The sequence below is a fragment of the Neolamprologus brichardi genome, chromosome 1 (assembly GCF_056152115.1).
Source record: "Neolamprologus brichardi isolate AB-2024 chromosome 1, ASM5615211v1, whole genome shotgun sequence".
In the NCBI taxonomy this organism is placed as follows: Eukaryota; Metazoa; Chordata; class Actinopteri; order Cichliformes; family Cichlidae; genus Neolamprologus; species Neolamprologus brichardi.
This window is the reverse complement of record NC_142104.1, coordinates 35916045-35939799: the sequence shown is the minus strand read 5'-3', so window position 1 is coordinate 35939799 and position 23755 is coordinate 35916045. Positions and strand designations below refer to the sequence as shown.

Below are 23755 nucleotides of genomic sequence, written 5' to 3'. Positions count from 1 at the left end.
TGATAATGGGCTAGGTGACTGGATGAATGGCTTTACCAGTTAATCCAAGGCATAGGGCATCTTTGTTAAACCTTTGCATTCAAGCTGTGTTTCAGTCAGTTTGTGTGCGTAAAATGTCTTTTCAGTATCAAATCCAGGCTATTTCCAAAACTGTACCATGGAGTCAGTAGAAAATGAGAAAAATTGAGTAAAATGAATCAAATTTTGTTTGATTCGTTCCTTTTTTGTCACCAGTTTGTGCAGCAATTAAGAGAAAGTGAAGATAAAACCTCCCGATGAAATGTGCTCCAAAATCCTACCTGCTGTTGTAAATCGTTCGTTTGAAGTGACACTTCTGACCCAGGCTCACCACATATTGGCTGTCCTAAGACAAAAACAGGATTTGCCGCATAGCCGTGGTGTTGAATAACATTAGATTCTAGACATGTGCCTCATAAATATATAACTGAACGTGCATCCCGCCAGAGCTGATTTATGATCTGTTTGTAGGTAACAGACTGCGTGTGTTTTCCCAGTGTCTGAATTCTCAGTACCACCGCTGAATCTCACACACACACTCACACTGTTACATATTATACAGCACCATAATAAAGGAATTACTTCAACCAGCCCCCTTGCAGTAAAGCCTAATTGAATTAGCGCTAACTAGGCATTAGGCCCTTTACTGCACAGGTAACCCAGAAACAGTGGCATGAGCACTCAGGACGTTATACATTTGTGTGTGTGTTTGCATGTCTGTGCGTGTACGTGTGACTGGAGTTCAACCGTGTGAGAAGCTTCATAACCTTTAAATGAAGACATGTTTTCAGTGTTGTTTCTTCTTTAAAGGGCGACTTCATTTGTAAACTGGGTTCACAGTTAAAGATGTTTTTGGTCTCTGACACAAAAGTGTGGAAAAGCCACCAGATTAGATTTACTGCAAAGTGCGATGGCAAATAAGAATCATTTACAACAAGACAATTAGGTTAAGATATAGATTACTATTCTCATTTCTTTACATAGCACCCCAAGTAGTAAAAACATCGGTAATAGATATGACCAGCTATAGGGCTGCTCTGCTCTGATTGGTTATTGTCATGCAGCCATAGCAATTCTTTTACCCTGAGCCTTTTTTCCATCCCTGCACAATTTAATCTGAAAACAATAGACAGTTTATTTATTTTATTTCCCTTTTTTATTTTAGTGAAACTAAAAACAGGATTCGTTTTGTTATGTGATTTCCATTTAGATCAGGAGTCTCAAACTTAAATGAGCTGTGGCCATCTCACCGGAGGCCCACTTTAGTTTGCAAGTAGTACAAAACAAACAAAAAAACACCCACAAATATTTACCAAAATGCCGTGTTTCGTTTGTTTTTTTTAGATTATTGTATAAGAAGACAAAACTGCAAATGCGAACGCAGATTTAAACGAACTGAAGCCTTTCATTGAACTACCAAATAAACACACTGGTCCTCTCCTTCTGTCCACACACGTGGCAGCACGTCTGTTATCATTGTGTTCATATTTAAATCAAACTGCAGACATTATTGTTCGTTTGTGACTCTGTCACTGAGCTAACACAGCCGATCCCTCAGCGTGTTTGTGCTCTCTGCTCATATCGTCTTCATATTCAATCATTTTTGGCTTTTTAAAGAACTTATTTTAACATAACTCTGGACAACAAACAAAAAAGGGACAAACTGCATTATATTTCTTCACGTCAACGTACGGGCCGCAAGTAGGGGTGACGCGGGCTGCAAGTGGGCCCTGGGCCGCACGTTTGACACCCCTGATTTAGATAGGTGAAAAACAAATCCACATAAAGGGGTAGATGTGAACCTTCCCCTACCCTAAACTGATAACTGGAGACTTGGTGGACATTAAAAGCTTAAAATTAATTTGTTTTTGTTTTGCTGCTTCTAATCTCAGCAAACATCCTCAGTTTGACTGTCTGCAGTAATATTTTAAAGCACTCATTCTGGCGTATCTCTTTGAGAGGTGACTGTGATGTGCACGCATGCTGTTGCAGCGTGATTAAATCTTTAAGTAAAGTAGCACTGACTGGAGGGATAAGTAGGGCCAGTATGTGAGGGCTAACAGCTGGGTGGAGAGTGGCTTTTAATCCTGCTGGGTTTAACATCACGAGTGAACAACAACAATCTTCCTCCAGCCACTGAATCATCTTTTCATTTCCAAAGATTTACAGGCAGAAATTAAAAAATGGAGGTCAGAGGTCAATAAAAACATGCTGATGCTTGTGCTGCTTATGAAAACACAGTGAAAAGTTTTATTAATTAAAGTTGCATTTAAAATAAAGACGGTATGCACAGTATTACTTCATTAAAACAACAAAGTTAGAACTCTGCCAGTGTTTGCACAGATCTTTAAAAAACCACCAGCAGGATGAAAGTGCGCAAAAGTATAGACAGTAAATCAGTCAATAATTCTCATTTAGGGGTGAAAGTTGAGAAATTCTTCATTGTCAACGGGAAACATGAGAGCTAGTTAGGTAACGTGAGCTAATGTTGAGCCATTGCTTGGTTTCTTTAGTGTCAGTGACCTCAGTGATCTAGAGCAGTCGTGATAAACACACACTTTATGGAATGATTTAATCATAACGTGAGTTCAGATCACCTAATGTGGACAGCCGAAGCTGAAAACTACAGGAGAGAATAATTATAATATAAATGGTTTAAGATTTTCCTTTAAAAAAATGATCAGTTGCATTCACATGTGTGCATTTAAAACGTTTTTGAGTACAGTGATGTGGTCAGTGTGATTATCCACAGTGCGTTTTGTGGAAACAATGCATTCTTAGGTTCACGTGAGGCAAACGTGAGGCTTTAACACGTGCACTTAGTGAAGGGGGTCATTTTCAAAGTTACAGTCTTTTTAGCAGAAAATACAGTCTACTTTTAGTTGACAGGGAAACAGGAAATGTTGCACTGAAATAACTGTATATTATGACGGAACAAATTTGTCTTAGCAGTAAAGCCTCATATTAGCTATAATTGAACGTTACATTTTTACACAAAGAGAGGATGAGGGAACTTTATTATGTGTAAGAAGCAGACGCAAATAGTTTTCTCCCAAAAAAGAAAAACAGCTCTGCTGATACTGTTGAAGAGATTTCTACCTTCTGAGCTTCTCTGCCATCGATCATTGGTCGTTTCAGCCTAAAGCTATTGGCCTTCAAATACCGATATTGGTCAAAGCCTGCCCTGATAAACCTAAAGCTCTTGCTAACCTTCTGCTCTTATCACCAGTCAAAACCTTTGATCTGCCTGGCTCACTTGCTATCAGGAAGCAGACGGCTGTGCGCTCCTGTATTGCTCCCTTCCTGATTTCTTCGTTTTTTGCGTGTTTGTCACACTTCATATAAAAAATCAAATACAACATTTTTTGGTAATCTGAAAACATGTAAGTGTGACAAATTTGCAAAAACCTAAAGTACACTGCATGTTTGTTGTGTGCGTCTGTGTGCATGTGTGGTTGAGTGTGCATGTGCATCCTGAGGCCTGGCAGATCTCAGCTCCGCTGTAGGCCAGTGACAGGTGCTAATGCTGAGGCGAGAGGTTACACGAGCCTCCGTTCTCCCTGCTCTGATAACACTGAGCAAGCATACAATCAGACACACACACACACGGCGGCTTAGCTTCCTGATAACTTCGCTTCAGAAGCTTGTGTGTTTATGCGTGTTGCACCGATGGATCGTTTCGCACAGATTCTCCTGAAGCTCCCCCGAGCCTCACTTTAAAACCTTTGTAAAAGCCTGTGTTTTGCAATAGAGGTGAGATGTTATTATGCTTTGCACATTGCTGGATTTGATGCTTGTGAGTGTGTCTTTGTAAAGGCCGAATTGAATTTTGTAGTTGTAAAGAGCTTAGTGTTGCAGAGCAAAGTGTGCCTCATTGCTTATAAAGATACAACTCACTAAAATCACCAGCTGACCGTGGGATTGCCAAACGGTTACACTTTCATTAGATCTTTTTTTCCCAAGATGTTCACACACGTCTGATGGCTTTATGGGGTCAATGGTGATAACGTGATATGAATTTTAATCTTTGGTTGCACTTCTTTCAATTTAGTGTAACAAATTGTAGCATTAGCAGGTAAACAAATTGATTGAATTTATTCACCCTCTCCAGAAGCTGCTTGTGTTAACATATCGCTCTTATCTAGTAGCCTCGTTTTCATATTTACCAGTGATCGTCTATCTATATCCATCTGTTTCTTCTGTACTTGAAGCCTGGACACACAGATCAGATGTTAATCTTTCCAAGAAAACAAAGATCTCTTCTGTCCTGGTCTTCACTTTTTCCTTTGATCTCATCCTGTCTGTGTCTCACTGGGGTTTTCCTGATACCCACAAGACCACTGAGAAACCTCCCTGTATGTGTCCGTGTCCACTCGTCTAAATCAGCGTGTGTAGAAGAAGTGTGAAGCAGCATTCATCTTTTTAGATTTGTTCAGCAAATTTATTACCCCAAAGGATTTCTTTGTGTTAACTTTGAACACGCAAAGGTCAGTGGTATTTCAAGTCATGAAGCCTTTAGTGTCATGAGTTCTCTAAATTTCACGCAGATTTCTCCAAGGAGCTCATTAAAGTTTCACTTAATTTACTGAACTTATTTTATTAATCCTCTGAGGCGATGTAATGATCTAGTGCTGATGGTTGTATAAAGTTCCCTGTGTTTCTTGTGTGGGGTGTTTTGAATTTTTTTTAACTCGGTAACATTTTAGATGTTTTTTTTGTCAAAAACAAAAAGATGTGCAATAACTCCTTTACAAAATGAGATACCAATATTTATTTATACTGTAACAGTTGCTGGAATCAGGGATTGTGTAAAATGGCAGGATCTGTGGTGATCATATGGTGTGTGTGTGTGTGTGTGTGTGTGTGTGTGTGTGTGTGTGTGTGTGTGTGTGTGTGTTAACAGTTCAAAATTTGGACAGACTTTGGGTGGATGAACTGTTTTGCACTAAAGTTTGTAGAAGCTGTGATGAAGCTGTGATGAAGCTGTGATGAAGCTTGACAAAGCGATTTGTTGGAGTCTCCACATGGCCTTAACAGATACTAAGCTCAGACCAAAAGTCTAACCTGCCACCACCAACACACTTCTTATGTATGTGACTGATTCAAGTTTCTACCTGTTAAAATAAATATCAGTCTCGTTCAGTTTTTTAGGTAATTTTGGTCCAGTTTGAAAAACTGCAAAACTGAATCGATCTTCATGTCTTTTAAATCCTGTTTGAGGGGCAGTACAGCTGGAGTTCATGTTGTCATTTATAGCCATCTCTAGTCATTTCTGTAGTGCTCTTTGTGGGGTAGTCTTAAATTATTTTCCCACCTCATTGTGGCTTCACAAAATCCTTAGTTAAGCTTTAAAAAAAAACCAAATACAGTTATTATAGGGATTTATCCATAGAGAACATTTTCTGTTCTGAGGTGCAAACATGCTTTTTGATTCTGTAAATCTCTATGAGATCGCCTCACTTTTGGAGGGAGCCCCAAGTGGCCATTAGAGGAACTGCAGCGACACTTTTACGTTAACTTGATTTTTCATCCCTTGAAGTTGCTGCGTTTCTGGTCTTTATGCTGAGTATTCAAGTTCATCCTCTAGATGCACTTTTTGTTTAATCCATGACAGTGTTGGTCAAGTTGCTTGAAAAAAGTAATCAGTAACTAATTACTGATTACTTAATTAATTAAGTACTAATTACTGATTATCCGCAAGTAACAAATTACTGATTACTTCCCCAAAAAAGTAATTCCGTTACTTTACTGATTACTTATTTTCAAAAAGTAATTAATTACTTAGTTACTTAGTTACTTTTTAAAACCACGATTTACAACCTGAATAGGTGATAAAGCGATAGATCTTTCAGCCCAATTCTACTTTTTCTGCATAATCCATCATACAAAATGTAATCAAATGGAAAAGTCTCTTTTTAAAACTTTTTTTAACTTTATGCATCAAGTAAAAATTTAATTATATGCACCATTCTCTGACTGGAAGAAATTTGTTTAATATTTAAACCTATTTTCTGCACATTCCAGCACATAAAATAAAATATTTTTTGTGTTTACACTCAGTCTTTCAAATAGATGCAAGTAAAACACAGCAGAAAATAAATAAAGTCAAAGACTAGCGTCCTGTTGCTCTATTTTCACCTGTAAAGCAGGAGTGGGGTAGGCGGAGGGTTACCCTGGTGCAGGTGTGCAGCGGTCAGTGGAAGAATCCGCGAGTTTCTCTGTGAGTTTCCCATTACGTCGTAGCTACTCGGTGCTTGTTTGGAAGTTTAGGGGTTTTTTCGCTGTAAAAAGAAGTTTTCTTCCCACGCACAACGGACACTAATGTTTTTGTCACTTTTTATGGAATCAAACTCAAAGTAAGGTCAGTACTTCCACGCTTTAAACGCTGCACGCTCATACTCTCTCTGCACTCGATATATGATCCATTGTTGATCTGCACACAGCTGTTGTCACGAACGTCGCACTCGCTTACGTCACTGTCATGAGACATTCTCGCAAAAAAAATCACGGTTTTAGTAACACAGTAACGCAGCGTTCCTACGGGAAAGTAACGGTAAACTAATTACCATTTTTGCAATAGTAATCCCTTACTTTACTCGTTACTTGAAAAAAGTAATCAGATTACACGTTACTGCCCATCTCTGATCCCTGAATGTTTCACTACTCGAATGTTCATTTCACCACTCGCACACGATTTTGAACCAGCAAACAGTCACAATGATAACATGAAGCTAGTTAGACTCAGTGATTTTTTTCGCACTCCTGTCTGTAACATATTTCTGGGCATCAAGAGCGAGAGAGATGCGGATATGCAGCACTGATGATGATGATAAGCTGACTTTGAAGCCATGAGGTCATGTGTTTGTTTTGTTTGTTAGCGTGATGAGTCGCCGGAGCAGCTTCCCAACACCACTGCTAAATCTTCCCTTATCACCTCTGCTTGCAGGCATAATGACCTAGTCAAATGAACACACTAATAGAATAAAACAGTTGTTTGACTGCCTGCATGCCTGCTTGCTTAGCTGCCTGCGTTGTCACACACACAAACACACACACACACACACACACACAGAGCAAGTTGCAGACTCTCTGGCTCCAAACTGCAAGATCTCGCTGATTGCAGAAAATACAACAGACAGAAAGGAGAAAGATTAAGATGCAGCATCGGCCTGTGTGGATTTGGTTTGACAGGCATGAAGATTGTGTTGTACTTACAAGTTCCTGTGTGTGTGACTCAAAAGCAGCTGATCTACAGGGTTAACACAGATTCATTTAGGTTGGCTGTAGGACGGATACGTGAGTGATATATGTGAAAATGGCAACATGTTTTAATATTTTCATTTGCAGTAGAGCTGCAGTATTTTCACAATTATATTTTGTTTTTAAAATGTAAATATTAAATGAGAAAAGATAATATAATACACAGATTTGACACAACGAAGCATTCGTACATAATTATACTGAAAGAACAAAGGTGGACTGTGCTTTAAATTGGCTCGTGTGTTTCCCTAATCCCAAATATTGTGCATCTGCTGATGCAAGTCTGATTCAATGTTTCTTTTTATGACATCTTATTACATTACAGAAATAAATACAGCTTTAAAATGTCACGATGGGGCCGGATCCCCATTGTGCTTATCAGCTCAGGACATCTCCAAATTACATTACACAACTGGCACAGCTGTTATTGTTCTATCTTCTAATCTATTTGGTAATCAAGCGAATCTTAACTCCGCGTTTTTCTACGTGTTTGTTTGCAGGGCCATTTGATGGACGTGGCGTAACCCTGCTGGAGGTATGCGGGAGCTGGCCAGAGAGCTTTGGCGTGCCACGGCACAATGTTGGCTCAGCAGATGCGAGCGACGAAGGCCTGCGAGAGAGACTGGCTGACGCCATGTCCGAGTCCCCCTCTAGGGATATCGTAGGCTCTGCCACAGGTAAGCGAAGGATGAACAACACACAAAAACACAGCTGCACACACAGGATGGTGTATCAGCATTAATTTGTTTTCTGTTTTCTCAGAAGAACAATGTGTTACTGCTGTCCATTTAACATAAACGGGAATTATTTATATTGTTTGAAAATAAAAAGGTAAAACTCAGAATAAAAGCAGGATTATGACATTTAGTGAGCCTACCAGTCAGAACAGCTGAGGAAGTGATGCTTAAATAGCTGGAACCAGTTATCCTCATCATGCCTGACTAACACTAAGAAAAGTTCACAGTGTTTTAAGTGTGTCCTAAAACACTAAGATCTCATCTCAAATAGTCATTTTCCTGTTTCTGTAGGGTTTTTTTAGTGTTATTTTGTATCTTGTTAGCAGAATGTAAAATAAACTTTCTTAGAATATTTCTAAAAATCAGCAGTCTGAGTTTAAAACAGTCAAAATGCAGTAAACACACTGTGATGAGCAGGCAAAAATTGACATATTTCTTATCACTGAAACACATCGTTGTGAATCACTGAGATTCTTTATGATTCTGAGCGTTGCAATTTTACATGATTTTGTAGAAATCCATATTTGCGCGCACAAAAAATGATCATCTGGGTGTTTTCCTTTCTTTTGTTTTGCTCGTAGGTATTTACCTCATTAGAGATGTTTTCAGTGCAGCTAAGTGTTTGTTATGTAGCCTGACTTCCAGCATACAGTGCTTCTCAGGTCAAGGTCCAGAAATTGATTACCTCAAAGCTTGTAGGATGTTCTGCTTGTCTCAATGTGTACGAGGTTACGGCATATCAGCACACGACCAGCTTTAGTTTGTGGCTTCCTGTTTGTGTGTGTGTGTGTGTGTGTGTGTGTGTGTGTGTGCGCAGCAGACATGCTGTTGGCCCTGACAGTCCAAATGGTTAACTCATTTAGGAAGCGACAGCATGCTCAACCCCCCCACACACACACACCCCCACCCACCCTTTAAGTGAACAAGAGCTCCTTTGACTTAAATGTGTGTGGGGGGGAGGGGGTGCAGAGGGTTTTGGGGTAAGGGAGTGCGATGGTCACAAGGCCCTAATGGATTTAGCATCGACTATCAACCCCCAGCCCACCCCTCCCAAACATCCCTGGCCATATCCAACCAAGTCCACCCCCGTCCTCCCACTCCGCTCAGACTTAACCTCATTTGTAGCATCTCTCTCTCTCTCTCTCTCTCTCTCTCTCATCACTCTTTTTTACTGACCCCCCCCTCCACTACCACCACTCTCCCCCATCTCCCTCTCTGAGTCTCTTCATTAGATTAGATGCTGGAGACTCGTGGACACTACTAGTCAGTCGCTTCGCGTTCCCCCTGGTATTCTCTCCCGACCACCTCTGTTCCCCTCCACTCCCCCTAATGCAACACAAAATTCATTACTGATCACATTACATCAAAATACGCCCGCGACGTACACACACACTCTTCCTGCGCCTTCGGCCACGATGAAGACATCATCCACAGGGAATGCGATGGACTTGCTGGTTCCTCCATCCGTCCATTCATAGAGACGGAGAGGCTTCAGACTCTGTAGGCTAATCTAATAGCACAGCACTTCTACATTGTAACATATGGGAAATGTTCTTGTTTGTACTATAAGGAGGAGAGAGCCCGGGATGGCCACAAGTTGTGGTTTCACTGGAAAGAAAAAGGAACCTGGCTCTGCCATCCGTCTTGGTTAGTGTGCAGTGTGTTTGATAACCTGTTTATTGAACAAGTGGTCGGTATTGACACAAGCTATACATGAAAAGCTTAAAGGAATAGTTCACCATGGTTCCAAAAGCAACATTCACTATTTTCTGACTTTTTTTTCATCTATCTTTGATTTTAACCCGCAGAGGTTTAGAATCGTTTTTAATATTTTTTCTATTATTCTTAAAGATTTTTTTAATGAGCACTTTTTATTGAAACTCTTGTACTGAAGAAGATATATTTGTTCCTTTGAAATCTGCCCCGTCACTGACTCTGAAAGCTCATTATGACCTTTTTTATGCCACGCCCACACTGTAGTTACAGGCATTTATATACCGATGTGAAAAGCAACCAGAATTGTAACTAAAATGTAATTTTAGAATGTAAATTCTTTTAATTGTTGCCATTGTTTAAAGTAGCTCGTGAATATTGTCTAATGTTCTTTTGTTGGGAAAGTTCACAATAATCAGACAAGAAGGTGAAAAAAGTTTTATTTTGCCTGTACAGACTGTAGAAGTCAGCTTCCATATCAGCTGCATGAATATTATTCCCGAGTATAATTTAAAACAAAACAAACAGCAGGTATATAAACCTATATGTGTGCCTGACACCACGACTTCTCAATGATCACATATTAATTCAAGACGAGCTCACTATAGTGAGACCACCAGCTCTGCCTTTTTTTATTCTTTGTGATATTGTTTCAAGAAATGTTAAAAAGCGCTCTTAGCCCTGATTTAGAAGATCTGAGTCCTGTGCTTGTCCATGTCGATTGTGTGTCTATAGTGTGTGTGGGGGGGTGCACGTGCATGTGTGTCAGTCTGAGGGTTAGATGAGCAGCAGCAGATGGTATCTTGCACAGAGAATCCATTTACTTGGGACCTGTGGCCCCAGTGCTTAGACACCGAGTGGCTAACATAGACCTTGAACATGAGTGCAAACACACTGTCACCTCACCTGCACGTGTGGCACATGTTTCTGCACAATTGCTGAGTGAAATTTTTACAAACTTTTCCATCCTGTATGCACAACCAGTCAACACATTATGTGTTATTATTTATGCTCCCCACTGATATTTATTACAGTTTTGTTCCTTTGAAAACTGTTTGCTCCCTGATAATCTACTGAAGTATATTTGGATCAGTATACGGTGGTGTTTCCTTTCTACGTGTCTCCTCACACACACACACACTCAGAGGGTCTCGGGCTGGAATGCTTGCTGATGTAACAAATCACCATCTCTCGGACATTCTTCTCGAGAACACACACACACAAACACACACATACACTTTTGCAGATTCACAGGGAAAACAAAGCCTCCAGTCAGTGTAATAGGGCTCTCACGCTAATGCCGAGACCCAGCGTCGCCAGCTCAGAGGGCAGGTGACACTCACACAGAGAGATGGACGGATGGACAGAGGGAGAGAGAGAAGAGAAGATGAAGAAGAGGAGGGGAGAGAGTCACTGACGACTAAAACACACTGGGACTGAAATTAGATTTGGCTCCAATGATATAATGTTGCTAATTAGATTTGTCTTATTGGTGCCTGCCCAACATAAATTCCATTGAAGCCATATGGACAGTGGACTACTGCTAAACACAACCTGGTGTATCTCAGCTGAGAGCAGGAACAATGGCACATACTGTGTTCATTTGCTCACATCGTGTTATTATGTGGTACAAATATTTTTAAGTGGTGGAGTATTTTCATCTCGTCTCCATCTTTGGTGTCCAGTGCTCATAGCTGCTGTTTTCCAAGGAAAGAGATCCCAGTTCCATGTTTACAGCAGGACATCAAAACAGTCCCATAATGAGTTGAATCAGTGAGGTGTCATGTAAACAGCCTTTGACTAGAGCTAAATAAAGGTTAGCATTTCAAATTTGGAGCTGTGACTTGCTTCTGGGCCTTTGTTTTATTACTTCATTTAATATGGGGCCATAAAACGTACATAAAACAACAGGAACTGCTGTGATTACATTTTTGCTTTCATCGTGCCTTTGGTGGATGGGTGTTTCAGGCTCAGTACTAGCGGTTTTGATAAGAACAAATATGAATATAAATGTAGAAATAAAAGCCACATGTACATATAGTGCTCTGTCTCTGCTCTGTTTGGGCAAATATTATTATATTATTATATTTTGAATCAATGCAGGTTAATAGTTTTATTATATTGATTCCCAATCCAGGGGCAGCATTGATTACTTGACCAAACACTTGCAATAACTGCTAACAGGCTTTAAAGAAAGTATATTATTCTGAAGAATGCTCTTATTTTGAAACTCAGCCTGAACTGATGCTCTTTACAATTCAATTGAATTGAAACATTGTACTTCAACAAACCACATCAATTTTCAAACTTTATCACCATCTACATACTTACAAGACTTCATGACAGCCTGTTTACACTCAATTCATAAAAGTACATCCAGTTTTAGCAAAATTTTCTGTCAATTAAAATTCATATAATGCTTGATGTTCAGCTCAAATCAAGCACGTCACTTTCAGCTTTGTTTATTTGATACCTGATCTGATGTCAAGACGTTCTCTGAGTGATTAGCACAAGATAGAGCACTAACTCATAATCATCATAGCACAGAGCGGTGTAGCCGATAGCCAAATATCATTGAACATTATTTGTTTTTCATGTTACTTTGCTACAGACTGTGTTGAGTTCACCCTGTTTGATTGATGAGGGAAGGGTCCAGGGGACCACCCACACCCTGCAGGTCAAATGTAACCCTGTTTGTTGGAGCCCAGCTCAAAGAAACTGGGAGTAACAATAATAACAATAATAATAATAATAATAGTAATAATAGCAAAAGTGTCTGAACAGCCCAGAACCCAGCTGGCTCTTTCAAAGCCCGACTCAACACAAATATTTAGGGGAGCCTTATCAACACAAAAAGGCTGAGTGCACTTCCTTATGTGTGTGTGTGTGTGTGTGTGTGTGTGTGTGTTTCTGTGTAAATGGTTGAGTGTTGGTGTATGCATGAATTTTAACTACCCTTTCCACATGTTCATTTTTAAGTGGTATGTGCGAATGTACACATACGAATGTGTGCGTATGTGTATACTAAATGTATATACAAGTAGGTTAGTGAGTGTGTGCCTTTACTTTTTTTAGTTATAATGTTCACATACATGCATTAGCAGAAAAAGTCTATAATTGTCTCTGTAGTGTATGCACATGTTTGCAATTACTTGAATTTGCATGTACACATGTGTGCATTCTATATGTTTTTGCACGTGTGTGTGTGTGTGTGTGTGTGTGTGTGTGTGTGTGTGTGTGTGTGTGTGTGTCCCATGTGGCTCTGTCCAGGTGACTGGCCTGCTGTACCTCTAAAAATGTTATTATTTATGAACTTGCAGGCAGTGATCCAAACAGTCACCCTGACTTAATAATTGGCAATTTGCTGGTCGGAGCCTCGGCTGTAGGCCTCTGGCTGGGTGACACACTGTAGGCTTTGGGAGAGTTCCACTGAACCTCTGATGTTATCACTTCAGAGAAAACATTGGCTCATGCGCTGCTTTGTATGTGTTTGAAAAAAATCTCTAAAAGATAAAGAAAGTTTGAAGTAGGAAATGTCTGTTGATGTATTTTCTCGGTGAAGATTGAGGGTTTCCTCTCTAACAAAGGAACTGCGCGTATGTTTGTTGGAACATATGGAAGCATGTTTGTTTTAGCACTTGTAACTATCTTAAAGAGATGGCACCTTGCTGCTTATCTCTCTCACCCCATTTACTAATCAATATTACAGTAGACAGCATTGCACTTTAATAGCATGCTATTTTTCCATTTGGACCAAGTATCCCATTTGATGAATGTGCACTGTACAATAACCTATCAAATATAATGCTTTATTGTTCTAATGCCACTGGCAACTGCCAAGAGCCTGTAATCTCCTGTATGCATCTAACTGGTGTTGGGCCCTTGACTGGAAAAATGTAATACATTACTCATTACTCTTACTCATTTCTAAAGCAGCATAATTGCTTTGGTTATTAGTCCCTGTGGGCAATAATTGGTTGATGGGCCCATTATTTTTCTGTTACATTTTCAGATTTGGATCTCGTCTTCAAAACACTGAGAAAAATGTCTCCTGGTTAAAGTGTACCTCTGTGTAACGATGAGAAAACCTGCTGCTGTCATCTCTGCAGTTTAAATGATGAGCTGTTCCCCAACAGAAGGTCTGTGCAGGGAAAGAGTCACACAGCTTCCCAGAAGCTACTGACATGAAAGTAGCTTTTTTAAAAGTTCTGCGCTCAAACAACGGCACTTTTGACAGCCTGGACTTGAGATGGCAGCTGCAAATCGTTATGCAAAAGTGTTGCTACTCTTCAGATAATCTGTTATATGGGTCTCGCCTCAGTCGCAGATACTTTTGCACAATCCAAAAGTTGGAGTTTCTCATTCAGATGTAGTGTTTTGAATAAAACCAGACTTCTTTCAGAAGGGATTATTGCCTGTTTAGCTTTACATTCACCACGTTATCTTGTTAGCATGTTAGTTTCTCTCATTATTGTCATTATATGTTATTAATCAGCTGCCCCAGCAGACTGCAGCTTCCTTTAAATGGGAAATGACTTTGTAGTGATACAGTGAACTGACAGCTGCATAATTTTTGGTTTTAAACTAGAATTGCTGTGTGCATTATACCAACATTCAAGTCTATACACGGGGACAATCAAGGCTTTGCCAACCAGGTTCACACATAGCCTCACACTCACCATGACACCCACCTTCTTAGGGAAAAAAATAAACCCCCAGTGCACTATTATTTATACAGTATTTTGCTAGTTGTACTGACCACTCAAAGCACTTTAGAGTACATTTATACACTGCTTTATTGTATTATCTGCTTCATATTTGATGCAAACTCCACACAGAAAGGCCCCGGGCAGGCTTTGAACCAAGAACCGGATTCCTATGAGGCAACAGCACTAACCGTTGTGCCGTGGCTCTGTGGCGGAGCAGTGGTTAGCGGTGGAGTGGTTCAAAAAAAATATAATGCTTTTACTATTAATTAGGACCTGTTCTGAGGTCAGTGTGATCTCCAAGGGCTTTATATCACACATGATAGCCACTTAGCAGCTAAAATCTAAGTCTGCTGTGATCTTATTTTGGGAATGCACGTCTTTATGTAGACGTGATCGTGCTTCCACCTGTCTTTGAAAGTAAACCTACAAGCACAACAAAACAAAAACCTTTGCTTATAAGTAAAACCGATGTTGACAGCACTATATTCAGAGGTTGTGTGAAGAATAATGCAAACACTCCAGTAAATTTAAAATAATTCTGGGACTATAATTCCAACATAGAATAATATGTCACGGTTAAAAGGAACACGTTTTCAGATTATCAGACACATTCAGGGAAAAGTTAGAAGACACTACTGGAAATGAAAATGGCAGCTTGAGACGAAAGTTGTACATTTTAGTGTGACGTCACCAAAGTTCATATGCACTGAGCAGGTTTGTTCCGACTGTGAATGAAACGACTTGGAGACAAAGTATCTGATCTGTGTCTGCTCTTCAAGCTTGAAGTCATGCAAACAAGCTGCACAGGAAAAAAACAGGTTAATCTTTTGAAATGAATTTTTTTGTGTAAAAATGAATAGCCTCTTTTTGCAATTATATATAAATCATTCAATAGAAAACCTCATTAATTGGGCTATTACGGAAACATGGAAACTAAACTGCACGCCTGTTCAGACAGCTGTGTGATTTAATGGTCGCACAATACATCCTGTATTTGAATTGGCTGCGTACTCCTTTCACACAAAGCCATGTTATTATCCTGCCGACTGACTGGTTTCTTTGCTATTCAGCCTTGTTTTAGTACACTGATACCCATCATAAGAACAACAACATACAGGAATGAGTGGAGGATTTGGGGGTTGCTCAGGCTCGGAGGTCCTTCTTTTCCTATCAATCAGTGCAGACGTCTGCTGGCTTCAGTACTAAACATACACAAATAACCACACAGTAACACACACGCCAACGAGAGCAACATGCAACAAGCTTTGACCATAATCTGCTACGGCTTCTGGTACCATCCTGCCCGCCTTGTCACAGATATAACAGTTATATTTAGTCTAAAATTCTCGTCTAAGCATCCGTGGTGCTGAGCAACGTGTCCTTTTTTGAGAAATGTTTTGTTTTTCCCCCAAAAAATCTTGTACATGAGCAACTATGTTAGAATGAAATAGAGTCAAAGTGGGAAGAAAACAAGGCTTTGATTCTGACGAGATATTTAACGCTAGCTTTTGTTTCAGTCATTACCAAAGATTCCACACAAAAAGTCGTTTCACATAGTGATTCGTGATACATCCGTGTTATTTATTGATATAAATTTGTTTCATGCAGAGGCATAGTGAAAAAAACCTGATCATTGTCAGGTCCTAAAATGAGATAACTCACATAAGACATGATAGCACGTGATCATTTAACACAAACAAAGATACACTGGACTTTTTGTTTTCCAGACGTTTCGTTCTAGATTTTGTTCCAAGTGCAGTTGAAATGAGACGTTTGTGCTGTGCAGTGCATTGTGGCAGGCATCTTCGCTTCGGCCTCGTCCGTTCGAAGGACATTGTTAAAGAAATCTTGTTTTGGTTGGATCCATCTTTGCAAACCTAAGCTGCGCTGCCTTGTTCTTGTTAGAGAGAAGACGTCCTCTCCTAGTACACTTGAATCTGTCAGTGTTTGCCACTTGTGAATGATTTTTCTCAAGTTAAAATCAAATAGAGCTTTTTGGATAGGGCCTTATAACCTTCATAGGTTAACTGGGAACTACAGATCTCTGGCAGTGTGTTAATGCTCCAGATCTCCAAACTGCAAAAGACTCTGCTTTCACAGAGGTCAGCACATTTGTTGATGATCAGTTAATCAACTCTATTTGAAAATCAGAGTCCATTTCTTTTTTTCACATAAATGACAAATGACGAAGCGTAACATGTTGTGTTGTTTTAATTGATCGTCGGTCGTTAGCTCTGATGTCTCAGAGGGTCCAGAGTTCGACTCCACCACCTGGCCGGAGCCTTTCTGGAGTTTGCATGTTCAGTTAGGTTAATTGGTCGTTTTAAATTGCCCATAGGCGTGAGTGCGAATAGTTGTGTGTCTGTCTGTGTTAGCCCTGCATCAGGCCCGCGACCTGTCCAGGATGTACCCCGCCTCCCCCCCATAGTAGCTGGGATAGACTCCAGCGCCCCCCCCCCCCCCCCCCCCCCCCCACGGCCCTGATAAGGATAAGCTGTAGAGAATGAATCTTAAGACTTAATAAGGAGCAGAAGATTTTTTTTAATTATCTCTGACATTTAAAACCTTAAAAATGAACGAGGGTGTACTTTCTCTTTGATATGACCGTGCTATCAAGGCAGGACTACGCAATTTTTGGTTTGGGGGTAAATATAGTAAATAAAGTATTTCTGGCTCCCATCAGCTAAGCATTAAATATATAGCACAACTACACCACATATTAAAATAGCAAAATTGCAAAATGGATATTTTAAAACCTTTCCAGGTGGATTAAGGTTTTTGTGGCACTTTCTGATAGTAACAAAGCACAAAGAGGCATCAGGTTATCTCACAGTGATCAAAAAAGAAGTGCATTTCAGCATCTTTACATTTTTAATGCCTTTTTTATTAAAAACCTAGTTGTCAGACTAAGAGAATTAACTGTATCGCCATTAGCCACAGTTTGGAAGCAACTCCTGCAGGTGAAACCAGAACAACTTGTTCCTCTGAACTTTTGTGCTGTTCTGCTGTTCGGTCAGTTATTAACACTTTGCGTGGATCTGTCCTGTCACTCATGGTTTTCACATGGGCTGATCAGAGTCTTGAAAGCAGTCGTGCAGATGTGCTGTTTAGGAAGTGAAGAGATGTCCTTGAACGATCAAACCCAAACTCATTTGTCACACGTTTGTATTACCTCAGGCACGTGTTTGCTGTACTCTGCTTTTGAGAGTGCAGTGAACAAAAGCTTCTTCCATAATTATTCCAGTAAAATTCCAGTAAAAGCCAAATTTATTTGTATCGTTTTTAAAGATGAGAGTCGTACTTGTGGCGTGGCTGTTTTTGGAATAGCATTGCAAATTACTAAGGACTAAGTCATATCTGTGACCCTGTGTTTAAATATTATACTGCCATAAAAAATCCTTTTTAAATTAAATGCTTGTAACTTTAGGAGACAGAGTTTACCTGTATCATCAGTAGGGATGGGTATCGTTTAGGTTTTATCCAATACCGGTGCCAAACCGGTTAGCCTTTTCTGCAGCTATGGGGCATATATGGTATCACTCTTGGCTGGAAGCAGCTTAAACAATGGAAAAAACACAAACTTTGTCCAAAAACCTCTCATGTTTAACTGTTTTCCTCTTTTTCTTTGGTCATTTTAGCCTTTTTGTCCAGGGTGAAGGGAGTATCTGCCATCAAACAAGAAGACAGCCGCATGTAACTATGATGATGTTTGCTAGTTCACCTTACATGCATTAATGTAATAACGTGGTTAGCCTACTCAACGTAAATTACACACGAACAACATGAAGCTACTCACGCAGAGAAGAACGGCTGCTGCTGCATCATCATCCTCATCATTTCTGCTACACTGGCAGGGCTAGGGGCCAGGACTCTCCTCTTCGGGTTTTTGGGGGATGTTGCTAACTCCGGGTCGATAACAGGCACCACACCCACAGTAGATGTGCTCGGTGTAAGGTCTCGCAGCAAGCTATCAAATACGGTGCATTTCTCGGCTTTAAAAAAAACGCTATGCGTCGCCAGGTGTTTCATCAGATTCGAGGTGTTACCTCCTTTGACAGCATCACAGTATCAGCTTAAAGCACTTGTTGCAGCTGCTGAGTTTGCATCTTTTGCTGTGAAGTACAGCCAGACTTTGGACCGCTTCGCCTTGGGCATTTTTAATCTGTAGCTCTGCTCTAAAAGAACGTACGTACCTGGACCCGCCTACTATCCTCGAAAACGTAAAATGATTGGCTAGAATCTAAAGTGTGTCACAGCTCAGGGAAAAAAAAGCACCGAAATGTGCGCTGCTTTTCGGTCTGGTTACTACCGTTTATGTCAGAACCGGTGCCATCATGGCACCGGATACCGGTACCCATCCCTACTTGTAACTTTAGGAGACAGAGTTTACCTGTATCATCAGCCACAGATGAAGACCCATGAATATGGATGTGAAAATGCCTAAAAACAGCAAATCTAAAGAACACAGCTCTTTCCTGGATTTTCAGTGCATCATATGAAAGTAAATCTTTGCTTCGTTGGTTATTTTGTTGCTGGTGATTGCGAGTGCTGCCTAACACCTCGCCCTGAAATCTCCCATGTTTTTCCTTTAATCAGTTATCCAAAGGTACAGCAGGATGGATCTGGTGCATGTTTTGAAGTTTGTTTAATTGTTGTTTAAACATGTTTTTAAACAAGCATGTTTAATTACTGATTTCTTCCAGACCTGCACATACTTGCTCTCACAGAGGGTTTATATGAACTCTGCTTCAGCTCAATCATAAGCTCACTGACTGGGTGTGGTCTGACAACAACCGATAGACATAACTGCATGGGACGTCAGTGAGAAGCGCTGGTCAGCAGAAGTACAGGAAACGGCATCGGAGGGCTGAACGTGTCTGCTTTTGGTTTCCTCAAACCAGTCGAACATAATCGTTTAGGTTTTCGACATGCCGGTGTGATTTGTCATGAACTCGAAGTCTTTCTCGATCTGTCCAGAGGGCTGAATCAGACATCTCTACTCCAAATGTTACCCTGACCACCTAAAGTCTGACTGACACATGGCCAGGCTTTAGTTACTGGCTTTCTGGACGCTTCGATCTAAAGGCAGCTTGCATCTGTGGTGCATGACATAGCTGTGAATGCAGTCTCAATACGTCACGGACCACACGCACCATTTGGATACTTGACTAACTCAAAACTATTAGTTAATGATTTTGTGACATGCCCAGAGGGCCAAGTTGTCCCCTCGCTTTAACCAAAGAGAGAGAAGAAAGCAGCAGAGAGAGAGAGAGAGCAAATGAGTGCACTCTCTCCCTGAAAGCTACTCAGCCCTGCCGTGACACACCGAAGGAACAAACGCGGCGAGGAAGAGAGGGGGGAAAAGATGTCAGGGACCAAGTGGAAGAACAGAAAAGGGAATGTGAGGCTAAGGCCAGAGAGGACGGTGCTGAGAGAAGAGACGGAGAGTGTGAAAGCAGAGTGTGGTCATTATAGCTGCCCCTCAGCGCTTCACCCACCTCTCTCCCCCCCTCCCTCTCCACATTGCCAGGCCACAGTTTGAGCGTAATGTGTGTCGACACGGTGAGACGCTGAAGAATAATTCCTGTATTCGGAGCTACCACCGCCTGCCCCTCCTCCCCTTCATCCTCCTCATCCTCTCTCTCAACTCTACTGACAAGTCAGGCCTGGATATCATTGTATCATTTATCCCAGCCTCGTTTCTGCCACTCTGCCTCGTTTGCCCAGAGGGAAGTGTGAAAAGTGTGCGTGTATGTGTGTCTGCATGTGTGAGATACTCGGTGTGTGAATGTAACTGTGTGTATATACGTGTCTGTGTGTGTCAGTGTCACTCTGCGCTTGTGTATATGTTGTGTGGACTGCAAATGGGCTTTTGTGGAGTTTTTGGGAGACTGCACTTAACAGCTCGCTCTGGGGAGACACACACACACACACACACACACAGGGCTGTGAGGGTTCACAGAAAAAGAGGGCGAGGGAGAGCATAGTGAGTGAGAGAATTAGGGCGAGAAAGAGGAAGATGGTTAGAGTGGTGGGAAGCGCTTTTTAAAGCCCTGCTCCCGTGTCTGTTTTGGGTCGGTCGGACAACAAGAGGAGCGGGGAAACACTTTGTGCACAGAGTCAAAAATGGACTCGTGGCTAAAGGCCATCCACTTCACCCAATCTGCTTCACCACCGTTGGCGGCGGCGGCAGCACGCAGCGAAATACTTGTTGTCGCAGCAGCGTCTGTCGCTCTGCTGACTCGAGCAGTGAACTCGCCGTGATCCGTGACCCGTCGCTCAAACTGCACGCAGGCCATTTTCTCCAAACTGTCACTCCAGCTGATACTAGCGGCTCTGCTCGCATGATACTGAAGCAGTTTGGGGTAAAGATACCAGACGTGGGCTGAGGTTATCTTACTCTGTGTGCCGCTGACACATCAGGAGACTACATTATTAACATGCTGATGTTATATGTTTTAATTATAGCACAAAAACCTGTAGTTCATGTGAATCGGAGCATTAAGTGAACTTGAAATTGTTGTAATCCACGTTCAGTCTATGAATGGTCTTCAAGACGAGCCCCTTTCTCACTGTATCCTGATGCATCAGCGCTGAACGAGTGAGAAAACATTATAAGCTTCCAGCTTTTCACTGTTAAAAGAAGCCTTAGTGCTTCTGTGCGTATTGGATTGTCTGACAGCACCTGGAATCTTCTCTCTTCACACACTGACACTTAAATCTGTGTTTGAAACCAACTGAGGTGTGAAGAGTTGTAAAAGCTGGATGGATACAAAGATTACGCTCAAGATTTCTTTACTTCTACACATAAATACTTTTGTGCACCATGGGGCGATCGTGGCTCAAGAGTTGGGAGTTCGTCTTGTAATTGGAAGGTTGCCGGTTTGAGCCCCGGCTCGGACAGTCTCGGTCGTTGTGTCCTTGGGCAAGACACTTCACCCGTTGCCTACTGGTGGTGGTCGGTGGGCCCGGTGGCGCCAGTGTCCGGCAGCCTCGCCTCTGTCAGTGCACCCCAGGGTGGCTGTGGCTACAATGTAGCTGCCATCACCAATGTGTGTGTGGATGGGTGGATGACTGGATGTGTAAAGTGCTTTGGGGTCCTTAGGGACTAGAAAAGTGCTATACAAATACAGGACATTTACCATTTTACCATCTATAGCAGGGGTGTCAAACTCAAATACACAGTGGGCCAAAATTCAAAATTGGAACAAAGTCGCGGGCTAACGTTAATATTTATTGAAAAAAAAAATCTTCCTCCAAATCTAAGAATGAATCTTTTCTTATGGACTCAAACACGTTTTTCTGAAAAACTGAATATGGAACAAGCAAAGCTTAATACTAAACAATATATATATTAGCTGTATAATACCAGTAGGCCAGCTCTGATAGTAATTTGGTATGGCTTCGCGGGCCAAATATAATTAGGCTGCGGGCCAAATTTGGCCCACGGGCCAGAGTTTGACACCTATGATCTATAGGTTTGTGGAATGACTTCATTTATCTGATTCCTTTGATTAACCATCAAAGACGGAGTCCTTGTGAGCTCAGGAAGGCCACTTCTGATGGGCGTGTCAGAAGCAGATTTTATTCGGTTTTATGCGGTCCCCAACCTTTTTTGCGCCACGGACCGGTTTATGCCCGACAATATTTTCACGGACCGGCCTTTAAGGTGTTGCGGATAAATACAACAAAATAAAACTAGTACCAGTACCGAAAAAAAGAAGATTTATTCATAACACACGTGAAAAGACCCAGGAAAACCGAGTAAACGATTAAAATGATAACAAAATAACGCTGAAAACTGATAAAAACCCTGAAAACTATACATTTCACACCTGAGCCTCAACTCTCGCGGCCCGGTACCAAACGACTCACGGACCAGTACCGGTCCGAGGCCCGGGGGTTGGGGACCGCTGATGTAAACTACTTCAGGATTTTGAGATATGAAAACATTTTTGAATCTTTAAACGACGTAAGCTTCCTCCCTGGTGTAAAATTTAAAATATTTTTAAACAAAACACACTTTAGAAATTCTGTTATTTTTTTAAATATTATATTACATGTATAACCCAGCAGATCGCATCATACTCATCCTTTCAGCACATCATGAAAAATATCCGATTTTTGCAAATACTTGCAAAGTCTGCTAGTATACAGATCAGGTGATGTGTGTTTGTAACTCGTGCACTCAACACAGACCTGTGCATACGTTCTGCTGGGATCCCGTAATCCTCAATTTCATGTCGACACGCCGTATATAACACAGACATGCAATCTCTCCTCACATGAGTCTGCATATAGGTATGTATTTGTGTGTTCATTAATAAAATATGGTGGCATGAATAAGTGATAGGATACATAATGGAGAAGCGGCTAAGCTAAGCCAAACGAAGGCGGCTTCTTCGAACACGGGAATTTCCTGTCAACAAAATGTCCAACTGTGGACACGTCTGTTTGCATAAATGCAGAGAGAACAGAGGGGGAAGTTGAAAACTGACAAAATAACTTTACAGAAACAGAAAAGGTTGTTTTCAAAATGTAACTGTGTGTATATACATGTCTGTGTGTGTCAGTGTCACTCTGTGCTTGTGTATATGTTGTAATCTTGGAAAAATCTTAGAAAATCATATAAAAAGAGCAAACAATAAACTGACCTAAAAAAATGTCCCTGCGATACACGAGTAAATGATTGCATTTGTATTTGTACAGTAGTTACATATTATTGAGTGACTGATATATGAGCCAGATAATGAAAACAACCAGTACAGTCTGACTCTTATTCCAGTTACAGCATTAAGAGAAAAGAATAACTAGCTGAGCATATGCAGAGGTTGATACAAAGTTACAGTTTGTCTAGCCTAGAAGAAACAAATGCAGGAACAAGTTTTTCAGCATCATATTGAAAGAGGATATTTTTGACTTTGTGCTGATAAAAGAAAATGGAGTTTACACAAGAGGATAGGTATCCAGACCTTTATATCTTTAAAACACGCCTGTAGTTTAACAACCTGATTTGTGTCATCTGGCTTTGTAGATAAATATAACTGAGTATCATCTGCATAGCAGTGGAAATGTATGCAGTGTTTTATAATATTGCACAAGGGAAACTCAAGTAACGTAAAAGGATCTGTCCCATCAAAGAAGCTCATGGAAGGCCTTGTGGAGGAAGACTGCATGTTTACATAGATTACATTGTATGAGATAAATATGTTATTAGGGATGGGTATCGTTTAGGTTTTATCCAATACCGGTGCCAAACCGGTACTTTTGAAACGGTGCCGGTGCTTAAACGGTGCTTAAACGGTGCTTAAAGAATGG

General features: G+C 40.9%; 1 protein-coding gene across 2 annotated transcripts in view; it reads left to right on the top strand.

Moving 5' to 3' along the window:
* bcas3 (BCAS3 microtubule associated cell migration factor) overlaps positions 1–23755 on the top strand; it is a 365279-nt gene that overhangs the window by 321001 nt on the left and 20523 nt on the right. For both annotated transcript variants that reach the window (XM_087841488.1, XM_087841496.1), the window contains one exon: positions 7779–7955. In XM_087841488.1, coding sequence (XP_087697614.1) covers positions 7779–7955 — 177 coding nt within the window. The remainder of the gene's footprint in view (positions 1–7778; positions 7956–23755) is intronic.